Genomic DNA, 16,224 nt, shown 5'->3' on the forward strand with positions numbered 1-16,224 from the left:
TAACCAATTATTAAACTCAACGATTTTGCATATTATTGTTAATTTTTTGAAACAATTAAATAAATCATGAACCACTTAATTATATAAAAGAATATTATTTTCTAATACAATAACAGTGGCGTAAGTTATAAACATTTTTTGTTAGTTTTATGCTAGCTGCATCGTTGCAGTTCCGCCCTCCATGTTTCTGTGGTCCTGCTTTTGTGCTTCCCGTGCTATTGCCAAGTAAGGCAAACGAGAGCATGGTTCTTTGCTTGGGGGTTGGGGCAAATGGAAGGGCCAATGTGGAGCTGTCGCCCTGCCAAAAGTTAATTGTTAACTGACCGACGGCACACATTTCGAATCTCCAGTGCTCAGTAGTCCTCAATTGCTTTGGCATTTTCAGTCATCATTTTACCCACACCGTAACAGATTGCAATGCTGCATGCAGCAAAGCACAGCGATTTCCAAGCATAGCTCTTCTACACAAGAACCAGAACAAACCAGCACATTCGTTCAAGGCAAGTTTTGCTCTTCCTTCCCCACAAGATTGGTGGCTAGATTCGGACTTCATTCAGGTAAATTGAAAGGAAAACCGCAACTGTTATCCACTTCACGTTTGCAGAACCATTCATCTACATTCACATGGGGAGTAAAAGGTATTTTCATCATGTGGCAACGGCGAGGCTATTTCTCTCTTCACACATATCACAGATACAAATAATAATAATAATAACCCTACACAGCGGCATTTTCCCTGTTAAACAGTAACAATCAAACTTCATGGAGCGTAGGGCAGCTCAATTAGCAGGTAACGAATAGAATCAGCCGATAAACTATGACCACATTCCTACACCACGTTTGAAAGAAGGAAAGAATAACGTAGGAAATAGGTTTACCCACAACAAACTGGAATTCTGCTGCCATCGACTCTATACTGTATGACCTGCCAACCCATTGATCCACATCAATCTCGGATAGTGGGTTCGCGACATACCGAATGTACAGGGGGCTCACAGGCCAGACTGACTCGGCTCATTGCAGGCGGCCATTGCCATTCTGCCTGGAGTCAGATGATCCATAGGCATAGTGGCCGTTCCGCTTGGGTGAGTCAGCTGACCCATACCCACAGTGCCCGTTCCACCTGGGTGAGCCAACTGACGGATTTGTGTGGTGACCATTCTGCCTGGAGGAATCAACAGATCCATTTGTTTGGTGGCCGTTCTGCTTGGTGGAATCAGGCGATCCATAACCATAGGGGTTCTTGCTAGCCCAGTTCCACTGGTCGCGACACATTTCATCAATGCCGTATTTTGCTCTAGAGGAAAAAAAAAAGGCAATGTCAATCATATAAACACAGTAAACCCGTTTTTGTCATGTCATATATTGTCGATTGACTTACTTCCAGTTAAGCTCTCTTTCTGCTTTAGCAGTCACTGAAAACAATATCTCTGCATCACCAGGGCGTCTTGCACCAAAAATCAGAGGAATTTTCTACAGAGAGCAAAAATATGTCCTTATAAGCTTATCAAGGCAGTAAACCTAAGTAAGCTCCATTGCAAGGTGGTAATAGTCGCATAACACTTATATTGTTTAATCTGGCATACCTTCCCAGAAGCCTTCTCGAATGCTTTAACAATCTCCAGCACTGATGTACCTCTTCCAGTTCCAAGGTTGTATGCTTCACACCCTGCAATTAGACTCAAATTTGAAAATAAGATTCAAAAGTATAAAAAGCAAATAACTCAATGACCCCATGCCCAAGAAGCAAATAGAAATTATGCAGACATCCATGCATCCCGAAAGTTTGGTTTTAGTGAACAAATGCAAGTTACATAAAACGGGCATTCCTCCTATGTGTTTTGTAAAAAAAAAAAATTCTATCCAAACAGTGCGTATTGATGTGCCTTGTGCAAGTGTACTTTTTGTGTTTGACAAGCCTAGGGAAACAAAAAATTTGTTGGTTTAAAGAAAGGGTTAGTTGGATCCATGCCACTACAACTTCTTGAAGTTGGATTTCATGTTGAAATCCATGCCATTGAGTGGCATGATTTTCAACGTGAAACCCAATTTCACGGAGTTGTGGTGGCATGAATCGAATTTTCCCTTAAAGAAAATATAGGAGGACAAAAGCGTTACCATGTACTCCCTCCGTCCTGAAATGTAGGACATTCTAGAATTCAAAATTTGTCCTCAAATATAAGGCATTCTAGGTTGAAAGTGGACCCAACTATCTTAATTGTGCATCGTTTTCGTGTCTTTCTCAATAGAAAGATGTGCATGCAACCATGTAGGGGAGGTGCATGTGGGAGATGTGCATGGGGAAATGGCATGCTACCTTAATTAGCATATATTTAATGATCTGAATAGAGTTCCAATGCATAATAATTAAGGGTAGGAGAGTCTTTTCTACACAACCATAATCTGTCCTAAAAACTCTAGAATGCCCTACATTTCAGGACGGAGGGAGTAAGAAACTAAGTATGCAAGCAATGATGGAAAGAAATTCAACAATTGTTTGATTTCAGGTGTTAACCTATGCTCGGGTTCTCAAAAAGCTTATGCAATGCAGCAATATGTCCATCAGCAAGGTCAACCACATGGATGTAATCTCGAATCTGCAAAAGAAATGATAGTCTGATTAATGGTGTGACAATTCTATATTGAATGCAGATTACAGTTGTCACAATGATATGCCTAAATAACTTATTCTAAAATCATTAACTCTTGAAAAATGTAAAAACGAAAAAAGAGGTCATTTGGATTGACTGAAGTAAGAAGCACATGAATATTGTATGTTCTATTGTTAGAACATCTTCCAAAATTTTAACCAGGTTATTTCAAATGGAAACTTGTAGGTTATTAGGTTATATACTATTTCGGAATTCAAGTAAAAGTTGTAGGTTACGCATTGTTTCAGAATTCAAGTGATAGGGCAGTATGGCACATGGTAGAGATGATAGAAGGGAACATCAAAGATTCAAAGCAAGGAATCTTTGTCCCTTTTTAAGGGAAATGCAGTAGCAGAAAAACCCTACTATAGTTTATTATATTACGAAACAAGTGGGAGAAGAATTCCACAAAGTGCAGAGGGAAAACTATACAAAGATATAAACAGCAGGGTATCAAAGAAGGCAAAGAAAAAGGTGAAATCTATCCAATGATATATGAAGGAAAAGGTACGAGAAGTCATTATTTTGTCTGTTGAAGATAAAGTTCAGCCAAAAGTGGGTCAAGCCAAGTTGTATGAACCTAGATCTGGTCAAGTTTTTAAGAAAGGTGCGACTTCCCTCAGGTCTTATGACACTTTGTTAGTTGTTGTATATTTAATAGACATTAGTAAATTAAGACAAAAGTCGCATGCAGTTTTGTCAGAAACTACAATTAGAAAGATTGACTCAGGCACACAGCTGCAATCAGCTGCCACAACGGATCAATGCTTTCTCCAGTATAAAATTTCAAGCTTCACTGGTAGCACATACCCTAGACAAAAATAAAGGCAACTTATCTGGTGCACATTAACGAAATGAGGTCAGAATACCAATCGTGAAATGCAACTTATTAATCAAATTGAATGGCATGCAAAAAAAGTAATTGAGCATGTCATATGCAATATAATTACCCCAGTCCCATCTCTTGTCGCATAATCATTTCCTAAAACTGTCAGAGCTGGCCTCCTTCCAACAGCAACTTGCTGAACATAGGGCATAAGATTGTTGGGAATTCCACATGGGTCTTCACCAAGGTATCCACTAGGATGTGCACCAACTGGATTGAAGTACCTTAGTAAAATGATCTTCCATTCAGGATCTGAACGGTAGATGTCACGGCAAATATCCTCAACAACAAGCTGCAATTATTTGAAATTTTTTCAGTCAACTTAAAGAGCTCACAAATTTTAGCAGGATTTCGCATTGAGTGAAAAAAGGGCAGCAAACCTTCGTTTTGCCGTATGGATTGTTTGGAGTCAGAGGAAACTCCTCTGTGCAGGGTGAGTTCTTGGGTGATCCATAAACTGCAGCTGATGATGAGAACACCAACTAAAACATTTTAAAACAAAAGAAAGGAGATACCGCATGTCAGTGTCAGAGACTGATATGAAAAATCAATTGTCGGTCCAAAGTCTAACTGACCAAATGGATCTTCAATGGGGAAGCAAAAAGGTACAATTATACAGTTAATACAATCAATTAATAGCATTAAATGGGGAAGCAGATGTTTCCTAGGCATCCATATTCATAACACTGAACACGAGGGCACCTATCATGATCCTCATTGGCATAGATATTGGGCCATATGCCCCTAATAGCTCAAAATCTAGACTCCAAAAGCTCGTCCATTGCTAAAATGGAGTAATAGAAGCTGCAATAGATAAGATGGTGCAAGTAAGGTGATTATTAATTGATTAAATTACACATCCAGTGATCAATTTGATGAATAGATTAGAACAGCAGCAATCAAGCAAAGTAGTGAGGCTAGAAATGGCAACAGATTTTATTGCACAACAGGAAATAACTGTGTATGTTTTTCTCGAACGCAATAACTGCCTACGTTCATTTGAATAAAGAAACTTATGCCCAGTGAGTGCAAAGAAGTGCCCACACTGGCATCTGGCCACCGTATATTCACAGTAACTACAGTTGGCCACAGCACAGAGCATGCCTCAGTAATAATATGTGCTACTAAGGTGCATCAGCAACTGCAAGCCTGCATAATGGAATATCTAATTTATAGGCATGATAATTAAAAAAACAATCATCCAACCTAAGCATGTGAAAATCACATACATGCTTAATTAGTACTCTTCAATGCACAGGTTACAACAGAATTAAAATAAAAGTAAATAAAAAATGACCTAATAAGTAACCCTACATTTAAATCAAAGTAACAACCTAGCATACATCTGCAGACAAATTCAGAAAAAAGAAAACAATTTGAAATGGTGGCTCCAGCAGAAATATAATGTGCAAAATGGTAAATACCTTCTTGCAACCGTGAGCAGACATAACTTCTAGAAGATTTATTGACCCAATGACATTGTTGTCATAATATAGCAATGGCTTCTGCACACTTTCACCCACAGCTTTTAGTCCAGCGAAGTGTACGACAGCATCAAATCTGAAGAGCAAATTGTCTAACAATAAAGAACATGCTGGATACAAATTTGCAAAAAAGAAAGGAATTGAAAATGGAACAGAGTCAGTACAACAGAACAGCTGAAAAGGTGGCAATTTTACCTTGTTGAAGCAAAAACCATTTCCAGTGCTCCCTTGTCACGGAGATCGACCTGCAGAATCAAAAAAAGGTAGTAACTGTTGGAATGTTGCATTTATGTCAGTGAAATTTTCGTAGCAAAATGGTAAAACACCATATGCCATCGTGTAGCAACAAGAAAACTAGATCAGAAGAGTGTAGGCTCTTCCTGCATAAAAATCGATCAAAGCAGCTAAATACTCAAGCAGTCGCAAGCCTGCATCAGAGTTAAAATGGTGCAGCAAAAGCGTGAATAAGAAAATATAATCCTAACCCTTACTCATTATTGGGTTAATAGATAACAGCAGGGGTTATATTTTCAAGTAATCAAGCATACTATTCTCTGGACAGGTAGGGACACCCTAGCTTGTAACAAACAAAACATAAAAGTAGACATTGCTCTGGAAGCAAGTCGAAGTATGTTCATCGTCCTCCAAGCAATCCAAGTTCTATTTCAAATGACTAATTCACAGGGCTGCACAAATTTATTAAAGCACCAAATGCTCACTTTCCAACCACAGTAATAGAATTACTAAAAGTCTGATGGACAAAAATACTTGGGGCATCAAAATAAATAGAAAGCACCAAGCATAAACTGGTGTTTACAGGGCAACAAATGCACCAAATTGTCAAGGTTCCTGTTATCACATTGCGCCGACATAGACCTAGCTCTAGATGCAAGTCAAAGTATGTAGCCAGTTCTCCAAGTAAACAGCAATTTTGCAGTCTGTAAAATCTATTTTACTAAATCATTCAGTGCACAATAGAACACTAACTTTGCAGACCACAGTAATAGAATTGTTCAAGACATGAAACATCAAAATAAAACAGTAAGCTCCAAGCACAAATTGGTGAACAGATGCAGTTTCACAGAACAGCAAATACACCAAATCATCAAGGTTCCAGTTTCACATTGCATCCAATACCAACTGCCAGGATATGGGGGATAGAACAAAGTAGTAAAATGTGGAAAGTGTTCCAAAGAAATCAAAAGAAAGTTCATGACATTAAAGTAAAAAACCGCTAAAAGAAACAAGGAGCGAGTCTCTGCTAGTGATATTTAGTTAAAATTGAATTCACATTACTCTTGTTCCTTATTAAGAATATAGAATCACTAATTACACTGATATTCACAAAGTTTACTTTAGGTTGTCTGCTAAAGCTCTGGTTCTTCTATTAGCCTAGATCTTTAGCAGCCATGAATCCCATGATGAAAGCTTAACGCAACCAAGTCCACCAATAAATCGTAAGTTCGAATACTTCAAATCTCTCTTGCACCCCTATTTTTAGTTGTTTAGGTCTGAATTGTGTTGGAGACCCCAGCAGCCCAGCCTCCTTTCACATTTTACTTATTTAGCTTTATAATAATACATGTACACAAATAGCAACAGGAACTAGAAAACACAATCACTTATTATTACTTATTGTAGAAATCAAGTCAAACATTTCTTTCTTAAAAGTGAATTGGTAAAATATATTACATTAATGCTCCAGAAAAGAAAAACAAACTTATTGCATCAACATAGGGGACAAGTCAAATACTAACGTCAGGCAAACAACAATAACATAGTTTCATTTATTTTAAGAAAAGAGAAGTAGTAAATGGCTAGCTGTCATCTTGTTTAAATTAGCCAACCACTCCCATTGTCCCAATGTGGACCGCAAATCAACCACAACCCACCCTCAATCTAGTGCCAATTGTACAAACCTAACAATGCAGGCAAGGAGCAATTGAATGAGTTGGCCAAATAATTCAAAGCTAACATGAAGTGCCCAACTGGACATTTGCAAAAAGTGAATCATTGCTCTTCAACCACCCCAAGTAGCATGCCAAAAAGCTGGTTATCCAATGGTTTACAGCTTACAGGAACACGCCACATACACTCGCATTCCACTTACAGCTAATAAAATGCCTCTGAACAGAAATCTCACCGTTTTTGGTCTGAAACATCAGGCAATCAGACAAGTTCAAGAACGTCATGCAATGAAACTGCTTTCTATCAATAATTAATAACATTTTCACATCACCGAGTATTAATGTTCCATTATATTACCAAGAACCAGGATCAATAAATGGCAGGCTCTAAGACAAGGTAAACTGAAAGCAACCTTACCATATATCAAGAAAAGCACATCAGGAATACAAAAATAAAACTGAGAATGCAGATCCAAATGTGAGGTCCCTCAGCAAAGCCACCAAAACATTCTTAGGGGAAAATAATATTACAATGTAGCACCAAATGAAATTCCAATCGTCAGTAATCCATGGGAAACCAAATTTTTAGAGTTTTATGGGAAAACAATTTTTGTCTATATACGGCAAATGTGACAGCGTCTCAATCGATTCCCCGAACAAGCCCAGCAGTGACTAGAGCTGACTGGAACACCAAAAGCCATGGGAGTCGGAATGTGGCATACCCAAAGGAAAGGACACAGAATCAGCACAAAAGACGGTTGCCAAGTTTTAGCACCGCAGCGTTGCCACTCAGAGGTAATCTGGCAGTCAAACAATCCCCAAAACGAAAATACGAGGAGTGCATCCCATGTGCCACGAGCAATTCAGCCCCTCGACGACACCGCGGAGATCTAGGCGGGGTCACATTGCGCGGCACGGGTGGGAGATCCAGAACGGGGAGACGAGCAGCAGCGGCAGTGGGTCCCGGCTCACCTTGTGGAAGGATAGGTTGCGGGAGTGGTCCCCGGCGAGCGCGGCGACGCGGCGGACGGCGAGCTCGGAGGAGTTGTTGAGGTTGTCGACGACGACGGCGCGGAAGCCCGCGAGGAGGAGCTGCAGCACGGCGTGGCTGCCGATGTAGCCCGCCCCGCCCGTGACCAGCACGGTCCTCCCCGCGGCGGCCGGCGCCGTCTTCTCCACCACCATCGCAGCCGCAGCCTAGGTAGCTAGCTAGCTAGCTAGCCCGCCCGCCCGCCTCTCTCTCCTCCCCGGGCGAAGCTACCCCGCCTGTCGCCTCCCCGCGCCGGCCTCCGCCGCCCTCGACCAGAGCGGCGGCGCGGATCTGGCCTCGGAGCGCGCGGGAGCCGGGAGAGGCGAGGCGTGGAAGCTTCGGAACGGTGGGGGGGGGGGGGGGGGGAGGAGTGGGAGCGAAGAGACGAAGGAAGAAGCGAGGGTGGCGACGCGTGGGTTATTGCGTTGCGTGCAGCTGGGGGTGAGGAGGGGGCGAGGGGGCGAGGGGCGGGGCCCGCACGGCAGCGGGCTGCGGCCGGCCGCCAGGTTGGTTGTCGGTGGCGCCGTGCGGGTTCGTGGCCGGGCACCACGCGCGGGTCGCGCTCCGCGTCGCTGGATGTTTTGCGTGGGGCTGGGGCTCCGGACCTCGTTCTCCCGTGCCGTGCCGTGCAGCAGCTCCAACGGCATCGGTGCCAAGCTGGAGGACCGACGCAACGTATGTGCCGTTCGAAGGAGGAGGCTGCTTGCTTGGGGGCCCTCGCGCCCTAGGCTGAGTCGACAAGTGCCACGAACCAGGGTTAACAATTTCGCCGAAATTTCGGAAATTTTTTCGTTTCCGCTAGTTACCGGGATTCGAAATTTCGGTATTTTTCGGTATATTTCGTTTTCAAATTCAAAATTCAACAAATTTCGACCGAAATTCAACGAAATTCGCCGAAATTTACCGAAATTTCGGAACGGAATTCCGTTTCCGCTAAACACCGGGATTTGACCGGAAAACGAAATGGTTAACCCTGCCACGAACCATAGAATTTGCTCGAGTGTTTGTGACGCCCCGGCCCGGCACGCACACATGAGATAGTGAGCTGGGTTGGTGGTCCTGCCATGCACGCAGCATCTCCCCATCAGTGTCGCGCGGCGTGCTGCCTGTGTAAGAACCGCTAAATTAAAACTCTCAATTAAACATAATGGCCGTCATTTGAACACATCAGGCGCATTAGTTTAATGGTTTAATTTAACAGTTCTTTCTCAGCCCACGTCCCGATCGAAACGACACCGATAGTCTCACACGAAGGTGAGCGCAGATGGTACAAGCACCACATATAATTAAAAATACAGTAATGTACACAAGACTTTGCCATAAGTTTTACAAACCAAATTTTAATACATACATAATTTACAAACTTTACATTACCGAAACTAAGGTTCGAGTAGAGGAAAGGGACGGCAACTACCACAAGTGTACACAAACATGATCAGCAGGGCCAACAACGGTACGGTCCTTAGCCGACACAGACAGAACTACTCTTTTCCCGCCCGATCTCAAGTTCTATCTATCTTTTCATTCCAAGATTAGTATCTCATATATGGAAACTTAAAATATCCTATATCTCGCGAGTAACTGGAAATTACTCGACTTCTACCGAACCCTATTTAGCATAGCTCGTCTATCGTCTGACATATACTAGTATAGGACTCCTGGTACCTACGGGTTATGCATCTAAGGTTCCATTCAATTCCTATGACTTTAATGCACAAGAGTATATATATATATAATGTTGCATAATTTGAAACAAGGGTTATGCACCGGGACTTGCCTTCGGGCTGTTGCTCAGAGCTAGGGTCCGATGGGCCTTGGGCCGGGTCCTCATGCCTCTCTTCCTGGGCTTGCTCCGGCTGCTCCTGCGGTGCCGCAATCACCTCATATATGGCGCCCTCAGCTGCGGATGCTACACGAATGCATATAAAATGATTGAGTGCAACTCAAACTATATAATCACTATACTGTAAAAAGAAATGTCTTACGGACTGTCCGCGCCCAAATAGCGGACCGTCCGCAGTACAATTCCACAGACCCACCAGACCCAACTACGTCTCTGGACAAACTTCAAAACTATAGGGCAGACTGTCCGCTCCAAAATAGCGGACCGTCCGCGGTTCAACTCCGCAAAACCACTAGAGGTAACGACGCCTCTGGACAAATTTTAAACTCTACGGCGGATTGTCCGGCCCTCCTTGGCGGACCGTCCGCAGTTCACTTTGCCAATTCCACCAGAGACGATAACGTCTCTGGAAAAAATTCTAGACTCTACGGCGGACTGTCCGCCCTCCAATAGCGGACCGTCCGCATTCAACCCTGTTAAACCCACTAGAGACAACATCATCTCTGGCCAAATCTTGAACTCTACGGCGGACTGTCCGCTCTCCAGTAACGGACTGTCCGCAATTCAATTCTACGAAAACACCAGAGACAACATCATCTCTGGACAACTTCTAACTTGACCTGCGGACTGTCCGGCCCTCCTAGGCGGACCGTCCACAGTTCATATCTTTTGACACCGCGCGCCGCCACCAGTGATGCCGGCGCGGCAGCGCGGCACGCCGTTCCCGCCGACGGTGGCCCGACCGACGGCGAGGCCAGCACTACACCATCTACTGGACGAGACGCACACGGGCATGGGTGTTGCTCGTGAAGAAACCAAACCTAACCTAGTCGGCGACGTGCGGCCCGTGGCGGTCAAAACGACTTTGTCGGGAACGTGCGTGGAAACGATATGAACATGGAGGAACGAGGGGAGCACGAGCATGAGTGGCTCACTTACAGTCGATTTGAGCCCTTGGACGAAAGAAATGGTGGCCGGGCGAAGGTGTTCCACAGTGAGGTCAACTTTGGGCGAAACTCCAACCGGCGGCCGAGAAATCCGGGATTCCCGGCGAGGGGGAGGTCGTGGCTATGGTTTGAGGGATTGAGGAGGAAGCTAGGGAGGTGGTCGAGCTCTGGGTGCGGTGGATTTGAAATCCATGGAGGGGAGCTCGCAAAATCGGCCGGCGAATGAGGAGGGCGCTCAAGCGTCGCCCGTGGCGTCGGGAGGGAGAGTGAACCGAGAGAGAGAGAGTGAGGGAGTGGGCGCGGGTGGGTGAGGAGGATGGTGCTCGCCTTCAATGCGGCGTACGGGGTGGCCGGGGAAGGCTCGATGGCCGTCACGTGGCTGCGACCGACGATCCTCGGTCACGGAGCTGGTGAAACAGAGCCGTCGTGGACCGTCCGCCGGTCCCAAGCAGACTGTCCGCGAGGCAGGGCATTACAATCCTTCCCCCTAAAAGAAATCTCGTCCCGAGATTTAGAGTGAAGTTGCTAATTGAAACAGGAGCGAAAAGTTAGGTACCTCAATAAGCTTGCAGCAACTCAGGATACTTGGATTGCACGAATTCTTCCGTCTCCCAAGTAGCTTCCCGCTCGGAGTGATTACTCCATTGCACTTTATAGAAATCACTGGTTTGATTCCGAGTGACCCTGGTCTTGTGATCCACAATTTTGATTGGATACTCGGGATAGACAAGATCGAGCTCCAGTTGCAATTTCTCTATGTCAATCACCTTTTCTGGAACACAGAGGTATTCCGGAGTTGAGAGACATGGAAAATATTATGAACCGCAGATAATTGGGCAGGAAATTCCAGGCGATATGCTACCGGCCCACACCGCTCAATGATAGAAAAAGGGCCAACATAGCGAGGGGCGAGCTTTCCTTTCACTTCGAATCGCTGGACTCCTTTCATTAGCGATACCCGCAAATAAACATGGTCTCCCACTTGGAACGAAACTGATTGACGTTTCTTGTCCGCATAGCTTTTCTGCCAGGATTGTGCTATTTTCAAATTCTCCTGTGTAAACCGGACTTGTTCTTTCTGCCTCACTGACCATATCAGGGCTGACCACATTCCTTTCCCTGGCTTCTGACCAATTCACTGGAGTTCTACACCTCCGTCCATATAGTGCCTCAAACGGGGCCATTCTGATGCTTTCTTGATAACTGTTATTGTAAGAAAATTCTGCCAGAGGTAGACACTCATCCCATTTCTTGTTGTAAGAGAGTACACAGGCTCTAAGCATATCCTCCAGAATTTGATTGATTCGCTCAGTTTGACCATCGGTCTGAGGATGATAGGCGGAGCTGCGAATAAGCTGAGTACCCAGAAATGCATGCAACTATTCCCAGAAACGTGCAACAAACTGTGAGCCTCTGTCTGATATGATTGTCTTGGGTACACCATGAAGACTCACAATCCGAGCCATATATATCTCATCATATTGGTGAGATGAATAACGGGTCTTCACTGGAAGAAAATGAGCGGATTTAGTGAGGCGGTCAACGATAACCCAAATAGAGTCATATCCCTTTGACGTGGGAGGCAAACCAACAATGAAGTCCATACTAATATCCTCCCACTTCCACGAAGGGATATCCAACGGTTGTAGCATACCAGCAGGTCTGAGATGACTTGCTTTGACTCTTCGACAGATATCTCACTCGGACACATATTTGGCGACCTCACGTTTCATCCTGGTCCACCAGAACCGCTGCCTGAGATCTTGATACATTTTGTTACTGCTCGGGTGAATGGAATACCTAGAAAGGTGAGCCTCATCAAGATTTTATTTCCAGAATTCTAAATCCTTAGGTATCACCAGCCGGTTCTTAAACCATAAAACACCCTCGCCATCTAAATGGAAACATGCCACTCGAGGGTCATTTTCTTTGAGCCTTTGCCTAATCTTTTCCATGCCAATATTGTCTTTCTGAACCGCAATAACTTGATCTCGGAGGGTTGGAGTTAGAACAATGTTAGCAAGAGTACCCTCAGCTACAATAGCCAAATTCATCTTCTCCATTTCTTGACACAAAGTCTCATGCAAACCAGTAGCTGAGATGCAGTTGCAACTTGCCTTGCGACTCAGTGCATCGGCTACAACATTTGTCTTGCCCGGGTGATAATGAATTTCTAGGTCATAATCCTTAATTAACTCTAACCACCGTCTATGGCGCAAATTTAGCTCGCTCTGGGTGAAAATATATTTGAGACTCTTGTGGTCTGAATATATATGAATCGGATTACCCAGAAGATAATGTCGCCAGATTTTCAATGCATGGACCACAGCTGCTAGCTCCAAGTCATGAGTAGCATAATTCTCCTTATGCCGCCTGAGAGCTCTGGAAGCATAAGCAATCAACCACTGATCTTGCATAAGGACGCAGTCGAGGCCCGTACCTAATGCATTACACACAAATGTCAAGGCCAGGGTAATACCTGGCTAAGCCAAAGGTAGTAATGAGAATGCGGCCAAGACTCGTACCTGATGCATCACAATAAACATCGAAGGGTCGAGTGACATCTGGCTGAGCCAGAACAGGGGCCGACGTTAAAAGCTTTCTCAAAGTCTGGAAAGCCTGATCACATTTGTCATCCCAAACAAATTTCACCCCTATCTTAAACAATTCTGTCATGGGCCTAGCAATTTTAGAGAAGTCCGGTACTGTCTCAAGAAAATTTCTAATTTCCGGAACTGTCTCAGGGGTCTTCCAATCTAGCACATCTCGAATTTTTCTGGGGTCGACAGAAATACCGTCCTCCGAGATGACGTGGCCTAGAAATTGCACATTTTTGAGCCAAAATTCACACTTGCTGAATTTGGCGTATAACTCGTGCTCCCTGAGATGCTGAAGGACAATGCGAAGATGCTCTGCATGCTCTTCTTCATTCTTGGAAAATATAAGAATGTCATCGATGAAAACCACGACAAACTTATCTAGCTCGGGCATGAATACCGAGTTCATGAGATACATAAAATGAACAGGGGCATTTGTTAGCCCAAAAGACATGACCAGATATTAATAAAGCCCATATCTGGTGGAGAAGGCCGTCTTGGGAATATCCTCAGCTCTAATTTTTATCTGATGATAACCAGAGCGGAGATCAATTTTTGAAAATACCCGAGCCCCGAATAGCTGATCAAACAGGATGTCAATTCGGGGGAGTGGGTATTTATTCTTGATTGTGACGGCATTCAAAAGTCTGTAGTCCACACACAACCTGAGGCTTTGATCTTTCTTTTTAACAAAGAGTGCAGGACAGCCCCAAGGCGAAGTGCTAGGATGGATATACCCGTTATCAAGTAATTCCTATAGTTGCTTCTTTAACTTGGCTAGTTCATTTGGTGGCATACGATAAGGTTTTCTGGAGATCGGTGCCGTTCCCGATTGCAATTCAATGGCAAACTCCACGTTACGATCTGGGGGCATTCCGGGTAAATCATCTGGAAATACATCTGGGTATTCACATACCACTGATATGTCTGCTAGCTTCTTGCCCTCGGCGTGGTTCACCGTATGGACCAACGGGGTGGATCTCCCAAGACCCAAGGTCATCGAACCATGGATAGGAGAATTGATGTGCACAGATTGAGAAACAGTGTCAAGAACGACTCCGTGAACTTCCATCCAATTCATGCCAAGAATAATATCCATCTTCTGGGATGGCAACACTATAAGCTAAGTGGCAAAAAGCCTCCCCTGTAACTGCAAGGGTACTTGTCTAACAAGTTGATTAGTAATTAAGTGCCCCCCGGGTGAGTGAATATTATATGGTCTGGATATGCTTTCCACTTCCAATCCCAATCTACTTACACATTCATTGCTAATAAATGTGTGAGAGGCACCAGAATCAAATAGCACAGTAACAGGGTGCCCGTTAATGGAAAACATACCCGACATCACCTGTGCTCCCTCAGGGATGGCCTCGAAGGTGGTGTAGTGCACCTGTCTTGGCTTGAAGTGAGCCACTTTCTGCTTCTGGCCCTGCTGACTTGATTGTTGACCCTGCTTGGGTGGCATCGGGCAGCTCCGTGCAAAGTGTCCAGGCTGCCCACAGTTGTAACATTGGAACAAATTTGGGCGCACCCCTTGCTGCAGCACCCAATTCTTCTGCTCACTCTGCTGAGGAATAGGAGGCATGGCTACCCCCGGTGGCTGTGGTGGCTGAGGTGGCCGATATCCCCACTGCTGCTGTGGTGGCCTGTACACAGACTGGTGCTGGAAGGGGGCTCGCTGTGGCCCAGACTGTACGAGACGGAACCTCTGTGGAGCACTGCTAGAAGATCCCACTGCCGGTGCCTTTCTCTTCTTTTCCGCCTTGTGAGCTAAATGGGCATCCTCCTGAATGATAGCCCCATTAACTAGCTCACTGAAAGTGTCAAACTTGACCATGGCCAGGCGATCCTGGAGCTTGCTACTAAGTCCCTGCCGGAAACACGCTTGTTTCTTCTCATCAGTATGCACGTGATAACCGGCGTACTGTGACAGTGTGTTGAAGGCCTGGGCATACTGCATCACACTGTTATTACTCTGCTTCAGGGCTAAGAACTCGGTGAGCTTTCTTCTGATCACCCCTGCGGGAATATGATGGGCCCGAAACGCTGCCTTGAACTCTGCCCAGGTAAACCGAGTACCCACAGGAAACATGGCCACATGGTTATCCCACCATGTGCGTGCGGGACCCCGGAGTTGCTGAGCTGCAAATCCTGCCTTGTCGTTGTCATTGTAGGGGTGCAGGGTAAACTTGAACTCAATCGTCCGGAGCCAACTGTCCGCCTCCAATGGCTCATCCGCCTTATAAAAAAGCGGTGGCTGACTACCTAGAAACTGCTCATATCCAGGAATAGGTGGTTGGTGGTGTTGTTCAGGCCGCGGCACTCTGCCCTGCTGCACGATCTCATGGTGGAGCGCTGTCTGCTCGTCGCGCCCCGTAAGCCTGGCCGCAATGGCCTGGGCCAAATCAGGAGGGTTTGGGGGTGCTGCCATTCTGCATTTAACCATGACAAGATTAGTTCCATCATCCAGATTAATTATAACAATCCCGATAGTAACTAATCTCTCTATACATAGCACATTGCAGAATATAGAGTTTCAAAATAATTTTTGTGTGATGCTTGCAGGCGGGGCCAGGCGGTCCGACCGGATCAGTTCAATCGGTCTGACTAGGCTGCCCTGGTCCAGCCGAAAAAAATGTATGGTTGACGGTCCGGGGTAATAGGGCGGACCGTTCGCTGTACAAGATTCTAGTTAACCGGACTGTCCGCTACGTTTCTGCGGACCGTCCGCTTTACGAAATGCCAACCCAACTCGGTTTCAGATGGTTCTGTGTATTTTTCCTTAATGGCCGGCGGACCGTCCGTGTGTCATGACCGGACTGTCCGCGCAACATGTTTGAACTATCAGACAGTGTCTCCGGTCCGACCAACAACGCTTT

The 16,224-nt window shown here is 45.1% G+C and overlaps 1 protein-coding gene across 1 annotated transcript; it reads right to left on the minus strand.

The window, feature by feature from the left end:
- Positions 1-629: 629 nt before the first annotated feature.
- On the minus strand, positions 630-8,351 carry LOC120678702 (UDP-glucose 4-epimerase 2-like). The gene is made up of 9 exons (XM_039960002.1): positions 7,901-8,351; positions 5,217-5,266; positions 4,962-5,097; positions 3,918-4,019; positions 3,602-3,829; positions 2,516-2,597; positions 1,587-1,669; positions 1,382-1,473; positions 630-1,297 (listed from the first exon to the last, which is right to left on the minus strand). The coding sequence occupies exons 1-9, from the start codon at positions 8,111-8,113 to the stop codon at positions 1,015-1,017; spliced, it is 1,269 nt and encodes a 422-aa protein (XP_039815936.1). The 5' UTR covers positions 8,114-8,351; the 3' UTR covers positions 630-1,014.
- Positions 8,352-16,224: the final 7,873 nt, after the last annotated feature.

This window comes from Panicum virgatum, chromosome 6N (genome assembly GCF_016808335.1).
Source record: "Panicum virgatum strain AP13 chromosome 6N, P.virgatum_v5, whole genome shotgun sequence".
In the NCBI taxonomy this organism is placed as follows: Eukaryota; Viridiplantae; Streptophyta; class Magnoliopsida; order Poales; family Poaceae; genus Panicum; species Panicum virgatum.

Coding starts and splice junctions, on each gene's coding strand:
- LOC120678702 (XM_039960002.1), bottom strand. CDS start 8,113: ATGGTGGTGGAGAAGACGGCGCCGGCCGCCGCGGGGAGGACCGTGCTG. Junction 2,598..3,601: donor CGACAAGAGATGGGACTGGG/GTAATTATATTG, acceptor TTTCTTTTGCAG/ATTCGAGATTACATCCATGT. Junction 1,474..1,586: donor TCGAGAAGGCTTCTGGGAAG/GTATGCCAGATT, acceptor TGCTCTCTGTAG/AAAATTCCTCTGATTTTTGG.